Source organism: Triturus cristatus, chromosome 3_1 (assembly GCF_964204655.1).
Source record: "Triturus cristatus chromosome 3_1, aTriCri1.1, whole genome shotgun sequence".
Classification (NCBI taxonomy): Eukaryota; Metazoa; Chordata; class Amphibia; order Caudata; family Salamandridae; genus Triturus; species Triturus cristatus.
In genome coordinates this window covers 609,960,315-609,980,672 of record NC_140583.1, presented here as the reverse complement: position 1 = coordinate 609,980,672, position 20,358 = coordinate 609,960,315, and the positions used below count along the sequence as shown (strand labels likewise).

General features: G+C 44.1%; 1 protein-coding gene across 1 annotated transcript in view; it reads right to left on the bottom strand.

The window, feature by feature from the left end:
* Positions 1-2,702: 2,702 nt before the first annotated feature.
* CERS3 (ceramide synthase 3) overlaps positions 2,703-20,358 on the bottom strand; it is a 314,458-nt gene continuing 296,802 nt past the window's right edge. Inside the window, exon 10 of the mRNA XM_085644534.1 lies at positions 2,703-5,492. Coding sequence (XP_085500660.1) covers positions 5,367-5,492 — 126 coding nt within the window. The 3' untranslated portion in view covers positions 2,703-5,366. The remainder of the gene's footprint in view (positions 5,493-20,358) is intronic.

Below are 20,358 nucleotides of genomic sequence, written 5' to 3'. Positions count from 1 at the left end.
GTACCAATCAGTTTGCAGGGAATTTGAGCATTGCCCCATCCAGGCAACTGGGTTTCAGGTTCACTGCAGACCAGGCAGTAGTGAATGTAGATACCACTAGAATATTTCAGGCACAACCCAACTTGATTTCAAGCTTTCTTTATTTGTATGGCTCTTACCAAATAAATTGACAAGACAATGCGCATAAACAGCACAATGAGCAAGAGATGTGAACATAGTAGCTTCTTTATACTGCAAGGCAGGGGGTACATTATGGCAGTAGGGATATTTGAGTTAGAAATGGAACAAGGCAGATTCCTTCTAATCAGTAGTTTTTTTACAAGGCTGAAAATTAAATAATATTTGCCACCTTGTTTAATATCGTGTGTGAAATGAGCTGTTCTGACTCTCGCCGAATGAGCGGTACAGCAGTTCATAGCACAAGTGAGGCTTTTTTGGCAACAAGCCGAATTATAACTGGGATACAACTTAGGTGCTTGCACGGTCTTGGGTTACTCTTGTTCCGCAACTAATTTTGGGGCTCAGCACCTCTTTTTCTGTGAAGGTGCAGTTTCCTCTCTAAATCCAGCAACAATCCAGCACCCTGTGCAGGCACAATTGTTCGCACAATTTTAATTTAAAAAAATGGCTCTGTAAACAGCATTGTTATTAGTAGGTGAAATTAATATGGCCACACCAAAGGCGACAAAAGTGAAGGGAGATGTGATGGGTGTGATAAAAGAGGAGGGGAATAAGAAAGCCGTCGCTGCAACAAGATGGTTAAAGAAAGGTAACTGGGTTAAAAAAGCACCATGAATGGGAAGTAGCTATTATGCAGAGTGATCAATGAGTTTGTTAACTTCAGTGGGTAAAACTAGTCATGATCAAAAGTAAGTGGGAGCATCCACGTATGTTTAACAGAAGGGGTTGCTAAGAGGTCTGATCAGAGGTAATTCGGCACTCGGTGGGCTCGAAATGAAGTCGTTACCAATGTCACAAACAGGGAATTTGGAACAAAAGCCCGTGCAATCAGCAAGAAGTGGGAACAATACTGTGCAATGAAACTAAATTGGATACACGGGCAGCTAATGAAAGGGAGGCGGCTACCACGGGGGTCGATTTATTACGATTTTACCCTGTGTTTGCGTCACGCACGTGATGCCTACAATTTATTTTCCAGCGCTAAGCTGGAAAATCACATGAAAGTAAGGCAAAGCAACGAATAGCGCTGCTTAGCATTACTTGGCACCAAGGGGGCTTACCATGGTGGGCATGGGCGTTCCCATGCAACCACCCAAGCTTTCCGACGCGAAGCCCTATTTACATAAAATAGTAGACAGGGATTAGCATCAGAAAATAGGGCCCATTTCAACTAGGCGCTATGAAGGAGAAATGCTTACATTTCTTCCTCCATTTCCGAATTTGTATGTGTGCTCCACTGTGCAGCACACATACAAAGTGGGAAACGGTTTAAAGTTAGTCTGAGCGTAGTATTTTGAACTGGAAGGCTAACCTTCCAGCACAAACCTATGCTAGACTCACGCAGACACCCTTGCACTATGGTCCAAAGGTGTGCGCGTGGCACAGGGCAGCTGGCGCTAGGGAGAGGGGAGGAGAGTGCCATATTTCTGTAAATATGGCGCTCTCCTGCTCTTTTTGTCGCGCAGAATGCAGCGCAGCAGTTTTGCCTGCTGAATTGTGTGAGATTTTAGTAAACTTGCCCCTAAGTGTAATGAAAAGCAGTAGAGCACTTCCATGTGCGATTACATTAATGTGGAATATCTAGTGTTTCTGTGGCCAGGCGAGGAAGTAGGATTAGTAAAGTGTAGGAAAGCAACACAGGGTTGGGGGAAAGCAACAAGGTGGGTTACAGGTGGAGGGAATCAACGGGGATTCAGAAACGGGCCAGGGCAAGAGAGGGAGGCAGGTCGAATCAGTCGTGCAGAAGAGAGTAACATAGAATGAAGGGGGGGGAGAGACGTACACAAGAGAGACAACTTTAAAACACGCACACTCTGCAAGAGACCATTACACAAAAGAAGCAGGTAGTGCTTGAAAATCAAGCAGTGGAAGCAGCAATGCGAATCAATTACAGACTGTAAAGAGGCAATGCTCCATGGAAGGGACAAACACAAGATCGAAAGGCAGGGACAAATAAGAAGCGGGCAAATGAGTGACAAGGAAAGTGAATTAATGGTAAGCAATGTAAGGGCTCCAAGCCCCTCTGTGTTCTTGGTAAGCCACAATTTACCTCGCAACAGACAGCACATGCGCCAATAGGCTCGACCTAAAAACTATGATGTCCAGTAAGCTAAATACTGAAACAATATTAGTTAGAAAACGGCACCATTATTACAAGAGTTTTTGTTTTGATCTACAACAACAAAAAACGTTTAAGCTACTTTAAAGCTTTTGGAAGCCACCTTAAGGAAACTACTGAGGTACTTTTAGGCCGGTCTCGTGTCTGGCAATGGCAGAGGCTGAAGGGGCATCTCCAGGGGCTACCTGCCTCTGCTCACTGTGCAATGCATTAGTAAGTTAAAGACATACACTATAATGCTACTTAGGTAAGGCACTGCCAATGCCACCGGACAGCACACAGAAAGAACTCCGTTACAGATGCAGCACTTTCGAACTCCAAGATTCATACTGTTAATTTAATGTATAGTCAATTGTCATGGAAAATGGCATGCTGTTGAAAAACTGAAATACTAACGCCCATAAAAGGAATAAAACTGATTTATTACATGGGTGGCAGTTCATTGCATAGTTTCACACTTAAGGCACTTTATCACATACTCATTTGGATCACTAGTTCTGTGCGCGTCTGCGTGCATGGACGTCTGCGTAGTATAAATACATACATTCCAGAAAGGATTATTTTCGCTTGGGTTTGACACAATCCTCCCTCCTGTACACAAAGCTAGAATTAGGAAAGAAATCTCGATCCACTGAAGAGGGAACCTGAATTGCCGTTTTTACATGTAAAATACACTTTAATATGAAATTCTTATCAGGAAGCTTTTGTGGGCCCTACCCAGTGAGTTGTGGACGATCTTTGAGCCGAGCTCTACCAGTACATTAGGTTTTTTTGTAGGGTATTTTACTCGGTGTGTGCAAAATTCATGCAATTTGCTTCTGTGTAACTACGAAATTTTGGGGAAAAATTAAGCAAATTTCTAAACGAGCATCTGCCGGTATATTTTAGTGCGAAATGCGTCCTTGTGGCGATTTTGGATGCAAGGATGCGTGTTGCGCTAAAATATTAGCACAAAAACTACAAGTGCCACAAACAGCAGTGACTCAGGTTCTGGTGGCATGTGCTGTTCCTGTGTGTTCGAGCTTACTTTTTGCCACAAACACTGTAATAACTGGAATTTCATATAACAAACGTAAAACTAAAGTACCAAAAGTATGCAAGATTATACCAACAGGAAATTTCACCCGGGCCTAGACTTAACATTCAAGTGCCATCAGAATGCAACTGCCACAGTACGGGTACCAGTAAGGTTTTGTGCTGCGGTCACTAGCGGCCCTTCTGGGCAAACGCTGTGTGCTGCTGCCACCTATCGACTCTTGAAATGCAGTGCACTCTACAGGGACAAAGCGGAAGTAACGAAGCGAGGTCTCTGCACAGGTTCATACAATTAAACATACCACGGGCCCGTTATGGTGACTCCCGTTGGTACAGTTCGGTTCTTCTGCAAACAGTGAGGTTGTGGTCATGATAATTTACTTTGAAAATAAAAGAATTCTTGCGAGAGAAAAAAAATACAAATTTACATCTGACTTGCCAATGATTTAAGGAAAATGGTCTACAGACAATCTCATCCAATGAAATTAACAGACCAATCTAAAAAGACGATGAACGCCACACAACCCGCCACTTTGTTGCACAAGCGTAGAGTAAGAAAGGCGTTCATCCAAGCAGGGAGTTGAATTTGGTTCGAAATTCCAATCAAATACTTCATGTACACCTACACACTTTCACACGACATACAGTGTAATGCCGTATCCACACAGGTCAGAAAGGGGGAGGGCAGTGAGTCCTCATGAATTGCTTTGTATATATATATGTATATATATATAAACCCCCCCCCCCACCCCCCACCTCCCCGAGGTTTGTGAGCTACACTATTGTATTACGCTGTCTTATGTACACGTTTTGAAGCAATGGGCGTAGATAGGACCTGTCCAACTTTCATACAGTGCGTAACGGACAGCTGGCCAATTATCTTATTTTTGCGAGAGCGGTCGAGGAAGCGTACATTACTCCCAGTGATATGGCAATAACACTTAAACAGTACACCCATGGATGCAAACCTCTGGAATTGTGTTTACATTTGACAACAATTACCTTCCTTCTGATATCAGAACTAAAAGGTATAAAAAAAACGTATACCTCATGTTCCATCCAGTATTGTGTATCTTTCAGACCCTGATGCTCACTTTCATATCCCTCACCTCTCAGTCAAATAAGAGAACACATTATTACAACAAGGTGTGTGGTACATTGGTACCACCCCTTTAAGCCCGTCCTCTCCTGCATTTTCTTTTACAATTCAGGAGTGGCAGACGCGATGCCACAGCAGACATTCCACATAGCTCCGCTCGACTTTCACTCACGAGCTGCTGCACCAATTATAAACAGCAAATAAGTAACCGATTTAAAACAAAATGGGGAGAAAAAAAAGGTCTCTTCTAGAAGCAGCCAGAGTGATTTAAAGAGGACAACTATGATTTCTGGTTCAAAAAAATCTAAGGCCACAGGCGGGAACGACAAAAAATCGTCATCTCGAGGGGCGCAGTAAAAATTGCCGTAGGATTAGCAAATACTCTTCACTATGAGCATCTTGGACACCCCCCTTTCTCACAATGTGTACAGCAGCCATCTTCCTTCGGTGCAACCACACAAAGAAAATCACCACTGTTTGTAGTGAATATTCAGGGAGTGCTTCATGTCGTCAGCGGCGAAAGCGAAATTTACCAGGCCCGCCCGTGAGCAATGACGGAGGCATGTGAACTTCGGGTTTGCGCCTCCCAGTCTAAACTCCTAAATAGTGTGTCTTAACTCCAGAACACCTTACACTGCCAACGGGGCCATTTCTATCTGTTCCTTTGGATATATGGATATTTACATAGATAGATATGTATTTTACACACTGGTATGCAGCGGTTTACAGGCTTTGTGGGAGGACTTGGGGAGGGGCAGTAAACGCATTTGGTCGAGTCAAGTGAACATTTTAAAACTTGGCTTCTCTCCAGGTCCAGTAAGAGCACGTGACCAGCGCTCCAGGCTAGCCAGGGTGTTGACTGCAGCCTGGACATGCTGGTTCAGAGCACGCGGTGCAAGAAACTCTGCAGAAGGGGGCTCTTCCCCCGCGGCACTAGTGATCAGGTTGGCCATTGAGGACCCGGTGTTTGCCGGCTCCGGCGCCATTCTTCAGGCACTGGTCCTCCCCATCATCAGAGACATCGTCTTCTTCCTTGTCGCTTCGATCGTCACCCGACATCTGAGCAGAGAAGAAAACGCAGTGGGTGAGCGACATGTTAACATACATCATTGAAAAAAGACACCACAGAGCTGTAATTTACCAAAAACATGCATCTAAGTCCAGAAATGTTAAGTCAAGAGAGAAAAGCAGTCAAAGAGTTGAAGGCTGCATCACCATGCTAAGGTATCCATGACAACAACCGGCATCACTGAGCTGGGGCCTCCACAAGACAAACCTTTCATCTCAGACAACAGTTGTCAAAGTAATACATTTCTGATGATGATGGAAATAATGGCCATCAGCACCAACCCACTTTCAACAGGCAACATGAATCAAACCTAACAAATTCTGCCTCACATACGACAACAAAGATGCTTGAATCAACAGTATAGATCGTTTAACTACCTTGTCACCTAAATCCTACATCACTCAGAAAACATGAGGGAAAAGAGCACTTCTACTGAGACCACCTCTTAGGAGAGTCCTTCACAATCATGCTGCTGGGAGACATGACCCCTTACAGAATTGGTTGCACAGTGACTGAGGCCATTTTAAGATGGGGAAGATTCAGATTAGCGGCATTTCCAGGAAAGGGAAGCTTTATGACATGCGACACCTAAGGAGAGCAGGTCAAAAGAAGAGGGGATCCTTGTGACAGGGGTCAAGTCCTGATAGCCAATCAGTAAGGGAAACACTTTAGGCCAGGGACACACAGGACCTATCTGAGGCACTGTGCAACCAATGAAAGCTAGTAACTGTATCGAGCTCTTGAATGCATTTCTGTAGGGTGAAATCTTCACCCGCAGAGACCTGCGAGTGCATTTTGCGGTCTTGTCACTTTTCTGGGTTTCCCGATTCCAGGTTTGACTATAAAGCAGTCTCCTGGTATCATGCCTAGTAGCTCTACTGAGACCAATGGATTTGGACGATATAGATTGTCCCAAAAAACTACTCTCCCCATTTTCACATGGATACAAAGACGTGTACTGGTCTGCAGAGGACTTCTGATGAACAGTGTCATCACTGTTCATCATTTCAAAGGGTCAGGCTCTTTGGGAGGCTGTAGTTTTGTTCTAATGCCACGTAAATAGTTGGTGGCGAGTCCGAGGAATCTGCAAAGGGTGGTGTTTGTGATTATATCTATCTGTTGTGATTTACAAAATCTTTCTGCTGTGCACCTGCTCTTGCACTTCTCCCTTTTCTATCTCTTTCCTTTCATTACCTCAATTCAGTTTGTGAGGCTAGGTGGTACTCGGTGGAGGGGTAGAGAGCAACTAGTGTTATTTACCAGAACAGCCGTTTGCGGCTGGTAGTTTAAGGAAGTCGTTGCTGCATTCTGTACTGGGTCAAGTGGAAGTGACAGCATTATTTTAGGTTTGCATGATAGGGAGACTTCATATCGTCTCACTAAATATCAACGGTGTAAGCCATCCAGTGAAAAGCAGGACATTATCAGAGTATGGTTGGAAGCTGAGAGGAGATGTGATGTTGCCAGAGATGAGGATTATGCGCATGGAAATTATGCAACTGAAAAGAGATTCAGATGGAGGAGCGGTTTATTCACAAACTGTGACTTAAAGAAATGGGATAGCAAGCTGTATTGCTAAGCCGGCAAATTAGAATTTGTAGGATTCAGGAAGTAATTCAGAAAGGAGGTGTTTTTTTCCTGGTCTCAGTGATGGTATTGCGAGATCACAACCTTCTAATAGGGGCTACCAAGAATTCTGAATAGATAAAAGGAATTTTGTAGATCCACCCAGCTTATAAACACTTTCTTACTATGTATAACCAGATTATACTAAAAAGGACCCTTGGATAACCGTAGAGGAAAGCACCAGGATCAGATTTTCTCTCCAACATGTTTTTGAAAAAGTAGCCACTGCATGCTAAATCCTTTGGGTAGATTATTTTACTACTCTGCTCGTTTGGGGCGGGCTGTGTCAGGAACCAAGGTGGAGGTCAACATTGTATCGATTATGAAAGAGGCTGAGCATGTATTCGAGGCAGCAAATTATCACCCAGTTTGGCTAAACATGGACTGGAAGTTGTATGCCAAAGGCATAGCTAACAGACTACTTAAAGAGTAATAAACACTCTGATTCAGCATTAAGAAACTGATTTCTCAGATTCAGACTACCAAGCAATAATACAAGACTCCTACGGCATGTAGTAAATGCTGCTAAACTCGCCCACTGCTTTAGTAACGCTGTTGATAAGGTCTCATGGAAGTTAGTCTGACGACCTTAGGACCTCTTGAGTCCCCAGGATACAGGTGTGGGGACACTGGAGGAATCGGGTATTTCTGACCGTCTCGCCACAGCTCCATCCAGGGATTGCGAGTTACTTCCTACGCAGAGGTGCAGAACATGCGGACCCCCAGCACCGGGTCCAATGTCATGTACACATTTGACATCTGCTTCCAGCAGAATAGCAAAGAGGTCACTTTCAACTCGCAGGGGTTTCAGTTTCAAAAGCAGCTTTTTAGGAAATGTCATCCATCGAGAGCATTGAGGACAGAGAGCCTTCATTAGATGAAGCACCAACATACTTGCTAGAGTTCCATCCTTTAATTTTCACATACAAAAACAGAGAACTAAAATAACCTTAAGGATTATTTTGGAATAAGACGGGATAGGAACGATTTCTGGGGTGCTAGAAGACGTTTACACAACAGGACAGAGACAAACTAAGAAAGCAGAAGCAAATCTGTCTGATCTGAACAAACACAACTCACCAAGACAGAGTGGAAAAGACAGCTAAACCTGCTCTGAACAAACAGATGCAAAACATATTTGAATACCTTTCCATTTCGTGCAAGTAATCGGATAATACTAGCTCTGGCTTCACAGCAGGAAATGTCTAATTTAGGTCAGAGGTTTATTCTCCTGGTCACTTGCATTTTAAAGCTGGATTGTTTCCTCTGAACTTGTTTTGCATCGTTTGTTTTCCTAGATTAGCCGTGCTGACCACGCTGCATCCTGCGGGAAAGAAGTCCCCTTCTTAGTCAAGTGGGCTCTGTGTGCGTCCTACTTGGGCAACCACCTCGGAGCCCTGGTTTATGGAGTTCGGCGTCTTCTGTCCACTGCTTCAAGAGGAAAGAAAACAAGCATTGGCATAGCCAATAGGTCTCGCCTTTGGGACCTTATAAGTGTTTAGCCATGCAACAGTTGCATAACTAAATACTTATAAGGTCCCAAAAGCGAGACCTATTGGCTATGCAAAGCGGCCCTGCGGCCGCGAAAGTGAAAGTAATCGCGGTAAAGCGCGGTGCGCGCGCCCGCGCACATGCACTGTAGCTCTAGGCTGGCCTGGTAGCACTTTTTGGAGCCCTCTCAATAAGTCTCGCCAGACCAACGCATGCGCTGCGTCAGGCGAGACCTAAAAGAGTGGTGGGGCTCCGAGGGGGGCTCAAGCCGAAGAAACTGAACTGGTAACCTCTTGCAAGTGGCGACCATCAACATGTGGAGCGAAATCCGGCGACTGAGTGAAACCACTAAATAGCAAGACATTTAGCAAATGATGTGGCACCCGTGTCCTGGGCCACTCTCAATAATGTATTGGACATACCACATGCCAAATCTAATCAGCCCAAATGCATTTTGATTACGATTTTTTGTTGTTGTAATTACCACCTTTTTAAATTTAGTACACAAGCCTTACCCATGGAAAATAGTGAAAGCTTCTTTCCAGCATCCATTTTAAACACTAAATATGTATATATTAGAGGTGCAACTGTATACATTAATTTTTTTACATGCCATGTTTTCTATAGTCTTCCTTTTAAGTAACACCAGTGTCATTAGCCTAATGAGTGGTGGTGATTTTATCAGCAATCCGCGTTAAAAGGTTGAAAAGCTGCGTTAGCCTTAAACAGATCTGAATTTGTGACTTTTTAGTTGCCGGCAGCTTTCCACAATAGGAGGGTTAGTTGCTGACCGTTCCTAATGGCTGTCTAATTAACAAGAAACACAATCTTCAGTGCATTGAAGGACTGGCTGCAGAGATGTGGGCGTTCAGCAGGTTTCAGGTTGGAATACTAGCACGCGGATACGGTGGCTGTCCCAGTCACGGTGGGGCATTTGCAGGCCACAACTTTGAATCCTGAGCAGATCAGCAGCTCCACTGCTGGTAAGATAGCTCAGCTGGTCAGGTACACAGTGCACAAACTTGCATAAAAGAAGGATCTAGAACTGATAATTCAATCTTTCAATCTCCTGAGGAGGACAATATGAGCACTACTGAGTTGGGTGGTAATTAATGTCTGCTACTAAGCGGCAAGGAATCATCAAGTTTGTCTTGTGGGCTATAGGCAAGGACTGTCACTAGAATTATTCACCCGTGCTTCCAGGAGACTTGTTATTTTCCTTCTGTGCCATGAAGACAAGATGCAGCACACCTTCAGCAAGTTTGCGGTCTCTCGTCCCTCACATGCTTTGACCATTATTCTGTGGAAAGCGATTGTGCTTTCCATTGGTGGAGAGGTGTGGTGCAGCGGCCAGGGCTGCTGACTTCGGAGCAAAGGGCTCATGGTTCGATCCCCAGCTCCGGCGGCAGCTCAGCTCAGCATCATGTGACTCTGGGCAATAGCTCACTTAGGGCCCGATTCACAGAACTAACTTAAGACAAAATCCTAAACTTACTACCATTTCGGTATTCACAGAAGGCACTTACTCATTTCGGTATTCACAGAAGTTAGGAGTCCTAACTTTAGGACTCCTAAATGCCTTCTGTGAATACTGAAAGTCTTAAAATTAGGATTTTTCTCAATTTAGTAGTCCTAAATCTAAATTTAGGACTACTAAATTGAGAAAAATCCTAATTTTAAGACTTTCGGTATTCACAGAAGGCATTTAGGAGTCCTAAAGTTAGGAGTCCTAACTATACTACTACTAAACTGAGAAAAATCCTAATTTTAAGACTTTCGGTATTCACAGAAGGCATTTAGGAGTCCTAAAGTTAGGACTCCTAACTTCTGTGAATACCGAAATGAGTAAGTGCCTTCTGTGAATACCAAAATAAAAAAGTGCCTTCTGTGAATACCAAAATGGTAGTAAGTTTAGGATTTTGTCTTAAGTTAGTTCTGTGAATCGGGCCCTTAATTTCCACAACGGCCCCCAGTGCCTTGAGACCCGCAAGGGTGAGTAGTTCATGCTTCACAAATACGGATTTACATTTACATTGTACATGAGATAGAGTCTGGCGTCTCAGTTCTCTTAGGTGACTTGTGGACTAGGGTTTCATGCTGAGCTACGGCCTCCCTAACTTCTCAAGCCTCTTCCCAGCCAGAACATGGGACTATCCAAAGAAGGGAAGTAAATGAAGGGCTGTTCCTCACATTGTGCATTTAGGATCCAAGGTGGCCAGTGAAACACGACTGTGTCCACTACAGCACTCCGCCGAGCTTAACACTGCACGCGGCCTGGGCAATAAGCCAGGCCACAGAGTGCAATAAGCCTGCTGCCCACACACAGCACACTAGAGATCATGGGAAACGCTAGACTTCACACTATGAGGTCGCCAAGTCAGCAGGTACTCGATAGAACGTGGACAGCGTTGTACGGTTTTTGCATTTCACTGACACAGCTAATATGCGAAAATAGGCGCTTAGTCACTCAAGCATGGGAACATTTTCAGAACTTGAATAATTTTTTGCTCATTTATTTTGCTTTTAGATTTTTGGTTTCGAATTGTCGTTCAACCAAGTCATTTTTTTGTCAGAGTTATTTCATTTTTTAACGAGCTGTGAAGTGGAGGACGATGGAATCTTGGGTGTCCAGTAAATTAGATGAGAACTTATGTCAGAAAACATTGAGCGAACATTTACAAAAGTAATAGTCATAAAATGTATTTTTAACTATACAAGGTGCATCTGTCTTGTACACCCACTCTAAAAACTAAACCTTGTGTGGCGGCGTCAGGACCACATTGTGCTGTAAACATCACCTAAACTCAAGGTTAAAGCTCTTTTTTGATGTGCGCGCAACATACACTGCCCCAGACAATAAGTTGCAGTGCAATGTACTGAAGAATTGTACATTGTGACCGGAACAAAGTGAGAACACAGAGGGCACAGGCATTCAGCTGAACAACAAAGGAGGCAAAGTTTAATAGATGCAGGAGTGCTTCTACGGATTTTTGATTTTTTATAAAGACTTGCGTGTCGCATTTTGTACTTTTTGAAGTCTTTTGATTTGGCATGATGTTAGTCCGTGGCACAAGGTGTTACAAGGAGTCAAGTCTTGTGCAGAACAGGCCTTAGCTACTAAAAGTAATATTGACATGTCATATGCAACCTGTACTTCATTCCCTTTGTTTGTATCGCAATATCGTCTGATTGTATGCTTTCTCTCAGATAAAACATTTTGAACAAAAAAAAGTTGTATTAGCTGGTGATAAACAAGAGTCTTTCTTGAGAATTTGATTAAAGATGTTTTTGCAAGTGCGCTTACTTGCAAATTCATGTGGAAGTTAATGCCCCCTATTGTTTAACACTTCAGGCTAGAGAGGTACATGATCTGCAAAGAAAGTAGGTGGTGGACACAGATGCCAAGATTGAGGTGGAATTTCTGTTTTTTGAGCATTTCACCTTGAGGCGGTTTTTGCCCACCGGTTTTCAATGCTGGTGAGGCAGCTGCACTATTTTTCAAATTGCATTAGGGCACCTGTAACTATGGTGTAGACCAATCGTTCTTAACCTATGGTCCAGGGTCGACCAGGGCCTGCGAAGACCACTCAGGGGATCCGTGACTGCTTAGATTAATATTAACAGATCAATAAAGTGTGCAAAAGTAAATAAGCAAAATATAAAACTGAACATTTTAAAAACGTTCTGTAAATGTGAAGCAATTTGAAATTGGAAGCTAAAAAGTAACCTTTTATCTTCAGAATGTTTTGTGGGAGCAGTGCAAGTGCATTCAACAGAATATAGATAGTATGGATGAGGAGTGGCCTCAATTGAATCAAAAAAGTTCCAACCTTCCCAGTAAAATTACGCTTTTTTTATATTTATGAATTAAATAAATCATTTCATCATTTGAGTATTTGTATAATGAATGCTTGTTTCTGCATTTTTTGTGGTGTTTTCCAAATCATCGAAAATGCTTAGGCCTGGTTCCCTGGCTTCAATATGGATTCAGTGGGGGGGGGGGTCCCTGGATTCTAATAGTGATTCAGTGGGGTCCCTGGGTCCAATAATGATTCAGGTGGGTCCCTGGGTGCCAATATTAATTAACGTGGTGGGGGGGGGGGGTGGGGGGGGGGTGAGATGTACACAAGTCGAAAAGTTAGGAAACACTCGTTCAGACAGACCACTAATGTTCATTGTATGGCCCGGGTGCCACACACAGCCTGACAAGCTAGTTTTTGAGACCCTTCGGCATTAGTACTTCTCAGAAGCTATTGTTTCGAGCCAGTTTGATTGAAGGCAGTTGTTTCCCTTTCTATGCACAGACCAGGGTTTGGTGGTGGAGCCTTAGCCAGTGCAAAGACACAATATTGGTGTAAACAAGCTTTTGAAGCTTTCCATCTTCATGTTTACAAGAAGCATTCCTACATTTATTTTGCAATTGCTTTAAATTTGACCATGAAATGTTGCCTTTATTTCTTTTTCTCTTTGTGCAAATTCATTTCTAAACTACTTTCTCTGCCTTTGTGCAAGCAAATGAAGGAAGAGGCTGAAGGGGAAATGAAAGAAATTGAGATAAAGTTGGAGCTCTGGTTGAAGCAGAAGGGAGGACACGCATCACTCCTTTAAATCACAGAGGATCATGGCTAAGAGCTGCTTGCCGTCATTGTTTTTATCTTAATTTTTCTCAAAGGAAAATGCATTTTATAATCACTTTCCAGTCGGCCACATCCACAATTGAGGTGCTTTCTTTATTTTCTTTCTATGCTCACAAATCGAGTTAGAGCTCGATGTGACATGGGGCCCCTTCAACCGGTCTTTTTGACCGCATACTGCATTCTGGAGGAGGAATGTTTATTTTTTTTTTACATTGTTAGTATAATCTCAAGCCATCGCAGCATGAAAAGTGCAATTGAATCAAAGCTAGGACTGGCTGGAAGGGTCACACATGACATGGGGGTCTCTTGGCAGCTATGTGCACCTCCTCTTTGCAGTGATCTTAAAAGGCACAGAACATTAGCCACTCTAAGGATTATCACTCCATTCCACAAGTGCATGCTGACAAAAAGGATTTCGGTAACTACCCTACCCCTTGGGATTGCTTCATTAATCTCAAGAGTTTTGTGCACATCATTGGCAAAGTGATTCTCCTGGTTAGAAGAAATTAGCTACTGCCATGAGGATTACTATACAACACAAGTGCTCTGTGTGCACGAGGAACAGAGTCTGAGGGCGGGAATTCATTTATCAGTTCCCTGGTCGTACCTTCCACCTATAGCCAAGGATTGGCGATGGCTTCCAGTTGAGTGCCGCGAGGGGAGAAGAGTAGTCAGGGTTACTATACACTCGCCCTTCACACAGAACCAGTACTTCATAGGAAGCATATGGGGAGGTTTCCGCCAATACTGCAGGCACAGCATGGTCAACCGCCCTCAACAATTCCCTTGCACAGAACAGGCATAGGTTTCAGATGGCCTCATAATATGTGATGGCTTCAGCCAATTTATGCTTTATAGATACCAGCACTTCGAAGTCAGGCCCTTAAAATATTTAAAGGTTATAGTACAAGTATGGGCTCAAATCCCTGCATGCAAAATGCAGTTCAGCAAAACCTTCACGCAGCCAAGACTTGCTGAAGGTTTTCCACATAAGAGGGGGGCGTTGTGCGTTACAAAAAGGTCAGACTGAAGCAGTACAAGGTTCCTAGGGGGTAGAGGTTGGGGTCTACTGTTGCACATGGGGTGCAGCGAACTCATGAGGAGTGCTGGGCTTTGAGTGCTTTTGACAAGTGTCCGGTGTGTGCCGCTGCCTCATTCCTGGAAGAACAGGTGCTGCTGGACCGCAGGTGGACAGTCATTACAGAGTCTTTGCCACTTGCGTCAGATGCCAGGGCAGTGGGTGCTGCATTGCAGCTCGTGCTTGGTTACATAGACCTGGACACGGCGCGCTGTTTGGGAGCTGATGCAGCTATTGAGTCTCATGACGGGAAGCCCGTTGTACAGCGTGATGTGTGGAGACCATAGGGCAATGCGACAGGTTCAGATGCTGGACAGCAGGTAATGAGTTCACTGGCAATAGTCTGGAGCGCAGTGTCTTAAGGTTTCGATGAGAAGCTCTGGGATACGAAACCAGCAGAATGACTGCTTCTTCTGAATGCGGATCCAGAGTTCGTGGATGTGATAGCAGCGGTAAAGCGTGCTGCTGCAAGTGGGTCAGGGACTTGCAGGCTTATTGGAGGCTGGTCTTTGAGTAGGGTTGCAGACAGGAAAGGCTGCCAAGTAGGTTTCTGGTGGAGATCGGGTCTGAGTCGCGTTTCTTCTGTGGCCCAGGACTCTTCCACCATTAGGTGGAAGGGGTTTGCAATGATTCCCAGGCACAGCTTGCTCCCCTTTGTCCTGGGGTGTCTGCACTCATCATTTCCCAATTCTAAAGTCAACATCGTCTATGACTAGGGTGTTTGCATCAAACAGGGGCTGGGTGGGGAGGTAGCTGGGATGAAGCCGTCACACCAACCTGTCACGTGTTATACACGGAGCCTGGGTTCATGGAGCTTTGTTAAACAGGATTCCTGGAGGATCTGTAGCTCAGGAATTTGGGGAGACAGATGTTACGCTGGGCACTTGCGCGGATGGTTCCCCATGCCTTACTAGAGGTACCTTCTGCCTACGGCGGAGCCTAATCCTGTACTTGTTTCAAAACCTAGCTCTAAACTCTACTTTGAAGTTATTAAAGAAACATATGCACTTTCGCATGACATGCTACACAATATTTACTTTCACAAGTAAATCACAAAAGAATTTTCTTCAAGCAATTGTCCCAAGAAATCCCTAAGAAATCTGCTCTCAACCCCTTTCACGGTTTAAAAATGTGGTGAAGTCCTGGTACTTGAAGAATTCTACATATAACTAACAAACATTTTACACCTTTTTGTAAAGAAAACAATTTCTTTCAAACCCTTTCTTTTACTTTAAGTAGGATTCAGAAGAGTAGACGTGTGATGCTTTTATCCTCACGTTAATTGTGGTTTATCCTGGTGAAGGTATTGCGTTATTTTATTTTTGGGAGCATGACACACACACACACTTACACGCGCACACCCACACACGCACACATTCACACACACACACACGCGCGCACACACTACAAAGGTGAAGAACAAGGGGCAGTGCGGAGAAGATGTGTGGAAGAGGCGAAGTGCGGTGTTAACATTAATAAGCATTCATTCTCACTACTGAAGGACTCCAACCCAATGGCATCTGAAAAGTTTTTCTATTATAACTTCTATTTCGGTTACAGAAATGAATATAGAAAAGTGTTCAGATCCCATTCTCTAGTAACCAGATAGAAACCAGGAATGGATGTGTTTGAAATGCAGACTACTGACCACAACTGCTCTTTGAGATCTCTTGAATGTGCATGCTTGGCCTATTGGCAGGAGATGACAAAAGGCAGCGGTAAATAGATGTGTCTGCCTGGGGAGTCCAGGCTCGTGGAGAAACCAGGGGGCCCAAATATGGAGAGAAGTAGCATGCGTATGTTGAATGAAAACACTTCTCTGCAGCTGGATGCGAGAACCTAGGCTTTGCACATGTGGGTATTGGTGGGTCTTGTTCCAGTAATACCAGCGGTTGTGCCCTGTCCATTTTGTAGTTCACGGCTCTATGGGTTCCTCTTTTCACAAGCTCCAATACCAGGAACACAACCACCTAGCCCCTCTTATGCAGCACAGGATAGCTCTCCATTCCAATGACATCCGACCCGATTCACCAAAAAGCACACCTCGCTGCGGCAGGAAAGACGCATATTTGCCGCAGCTTTGTGTGGGTTAGAGCCTTTGGAACGCTCTGCCTTTGTAGTCATCGTTTAAAACTAATGCTTTAGACAATTTGATGTCTGAAATTAAGGGTTGTCGTAGGCTGTTTAAACGAAGTTATCATTAATAGGATTTGTGTTTATATCGGTTTATATCTGTTTTATATAATTTGTCTGTTTGACCAGTCAAGTATTTGTAGCAAGCATTTTAACGTAAGCTATTCGAATTCATTATATGGTCAACTAATATTGGCTATTTTGTATGGAAGCTAATACTTTTATCTGAAAAGACACAGGCTGTCAAGTCTTCACAATTTGTTATTTGGCTACTGCAGTTGAATTAAATCAAGTTCCCCCCAGTTGCAGTGGCTGGAGTTGACACCATAGGCAATATAAGCATGGTCACGCTGCCAGAGTGGCACAGATACACGGTTCGCGATGGTGGAACGCATACTCACTAGAGTGACCGGAGGTCCCACCATTGGGACTTCAGCAGAGAAGTCTTCGGCTATATGCCTTATTTTGGAAGCATAGGACCACCCAGCTAAGGACTCAGTAGATGAAAGGCTGACCCCGAGAGAGCAGTATCATATGTGGGCTCCAGGATTCCACTTTGCTCAGGGAACAGAACATGTGGGAGAGAACTTGATGGGTGACCAATTCAGGCAGGGCAGTTAGTGTAGAAAGGAATTGTATGACAGATTGAATGAATCCATCTCTTGTGGCTGTAACCTGATATATCTTACCAAGGGGCCTTTAAGTAAAGGAGGATGTGTCCAGATTTATCTCGGTTTCCAAGGCCATGGGAATCCACAGGTCTTCAAGAGAATTACAAAGCTTTCTACACCTTTCAGACCGACAGACTACACCAAGATTTGAAGGGGTCGTAATGAGGTAAGACAAAAATTCTGCTTAATACTGCAGTCAATTTAATTTATAGTTCCTATGCACTTTGGACCTCAGACAAATGCACGCCCAGCACAGTTATGTTCAGCTTTCTATCTTCATGTTTTTACTGTGCACGAAAATCCTTCAGTACTTCAGCTACTTTAATCATTTAAATCTACTTTTTAATTGGATTTGAAGAACTCTGTCCGATCTCGGTAGCTATGTTTTCTTTCTAGCATCTTTGCGCCTCATTACAATGTCGGGCGGAAAGTTTCCGCCCAACACTGTCTCGGATTCGGGAACTGACTGGCTCGTGGTTGGTGGTTCCGCCCAACAGATTACAATGCGACGAACACTGTTCGGTCGGAGTCCCATTGTTCCCTAAGAGAGCTTGTGTTCTGCCCGACAACACAGGCTCATATAGAGGAAATGGGGTGTGCAGAAAACCCTGCACCCTGTTGCGGGCACCCCATTGTGCCTGCCACACAGTGCAGGGTTTTACAGGGGGTCCCTTAGGTAACCCCTCAGCCCCCAACCGGAGGCTGCAGGATGAAGGAGGCCCTGGTAGGGGCTCCCAAAGTCACTTTCCGACAGCCTTTTTGTGTTGGACTGGCCGACTCGAAAAGGCTGTTGGTAATCCAATCCACATCGTAAATCGGTCGATCTAAAACGCTGTTCGTAGAGCTGCAAGATGAGGTTCTAAAAGACAGGACTTCTCCGAGAGCCAGTCGGAACAGATTTGGAAAGACCACGCGATTTACAATCCGACCGTGAACATCGTAATCAGTTAGGCAGATTGTAAGCCATTCTAGTCGGTCTGAAGGGTTCAGATGCAGTCTAGGAAATTCTAAAGACATCGTAATGAGGCCCTTAGTGTTTTATTTTTCCGTCCAATTCAAGGTAAAAAAAAAAAAAAGAAAAACTGGTGTTTGGATTTTGAGTCTGGACTAACCGTGTTCAGTATTTCTTTGCACATGTTAATATGTTGGCAGAGTACAGGAAAGACCGTATTCCATTTAGTTTATACAGGTTGTTGATGTGGTATGATGTTCAGGTAAACCTTACTTGTAAGAGGTACTACAGATAGTGTCTTACTCAAAGAGTTCACATCTCTCCTTATGAAATGGGCACTACCTGGCAGAATTCTAATGCAAACGCTAAACACTGAAAGAAACTAAGCAACTCTAAGGGGCTAATTAAGAGTTTGGCGGTCCACAGATTGCCAGACTTGCGGAGGGCGCATCGATGGCTGTCTTCCAACCACCCTATTACAAGTAGGGCAGCCAAACCGCCATTGCAGCACCGCAACCGCCAAGGATCACAGATCCCTGGCAGTAGTGCAGCGGTCTTGAGGCCGCAATATGCTTGGTGGGACAGCCGTGGTCCTGCTAAGGTTATTACAGTTTTTCTCCCTGACACTGTTTGCATGACGGATCCTTCTCTATGAAATTCATGGAGGACAGGTAACCAAGGGGGCCCTTCTGGGCCCCCAGTTGCCTCTGGGCCTTAGGGTGCGTGCAGGGGAGCACATGTTGTGCCCCCCCTGTGTGCATGCACCCCAGTACCTGCACAGCATGGACTGCACCAGTCCATGCCATGCTGGTACGGTCTTTGACGTTCCCAATGCGGTGCCTATTTCGGTGCACACTCAGGTTTGGCGGCAGGGCAGTCCTGCCGCTGCACTGCCAAACTCGTAATCAGGCCCCAAGTCTCTAATGAAACTGTACACTAAAACCAACACAGTTCAAAATCCTCTCCGGCTTCCAGTATTCTGCCACTAAGGACAAATGCACCTTGTAGATACATAGAAAAATAATAACTGCAATTCTTTACATCTCCGAATCAATTGCAATTATTTAATAGTAAGCTCAGAACCTCAAAAGTGTCATTTTGTTCAACACGCTTCTCTCCCATTTTTACACAGAATCCAATATCCCTTTCTTGTTTAGGTAAAAAGTATTTCTACCGCTGCCTTCGTAGAAAGAAAAATACAAAAACACGGTATGTTAATAGTGAATACCGATTCATATTCAAATTAAAAAAGTAGTAAATGTATAGCAAAGCTGAAGGAAACTTTACTGAGAATGGCAGCCTCAAGCAGCGGTGTCAGAGGAGTGCTCGAGAGAGTAGGATCAACAGAGGCAAATTATCGAGGGTGGAATAAAGAGCAGGCGGTAGATGGGGCGTAAAAGAGCATTTTCTTAGAAACACGGAGAAAGAGGGAGAAAGTTGCCTTGCAAACAGAAAAGGAGGGAGAACGGACGATGGATGTTTATGAAGACATGCAAAGAAACTGGAATTGAAGGCGGAAGCTAGGGTCCGTGGAGAGATCACTGGCTGGCGGCACATTGTACGAATAGTAATCTACCTGTGAGATGGGAATGGAGGAAGCTATGTGCCTTTCAGAACTTGGTAAAGGCAGAATTTTGGAATAAAGGGAGCAGATCTGCGAAGAAGTTGATCATTCGGCAAACCTCCGCTACTGACAGTCTTGTGTGCTTTGCTACTATTACATTCTGTGGTGTATTTCATCATAGGGGGCCCATTGCCAAGCCAAGAAAAGGAAAGCGAATCAAAAATCTTAGGCTATCTTAATGCATTTTACAGATTGACCCCCTCTTAAATATCATTTGGGTCAGTGCAATAAAAGGGATAAATACTACCCTCTTTTAGACAGCTTGCCAACTGCAATGTTACCAACATGTAGCATGCTTGTGTTGCATTCTAGGAGGAAATAGACTTGGCTTCAGCATTACACTACATGCTATTTGAAAGCTACCAATACTGTGTTACCTTTCCAACACTGGTAAGACTTGAGGCCTTGTTTAAAGTTTGATAGACAGGGTACTTGTTCAAAACATTGCGGATATTCCGTCCAGAGTATTACAAGTACCATAAGCTATAATTAGGGCCACTGGAATTATCTGGTGGGGAAGACCAAGCTGTGCAGCAAAGTGGACTAACTTTCGAGGCAAGAAAGAACAAGCATTTGCAATGCAATAGGTCTCGCATTTATACGAGTTTGAGTTATTGGCATTGTAAATGACAGTGCCTTTTATT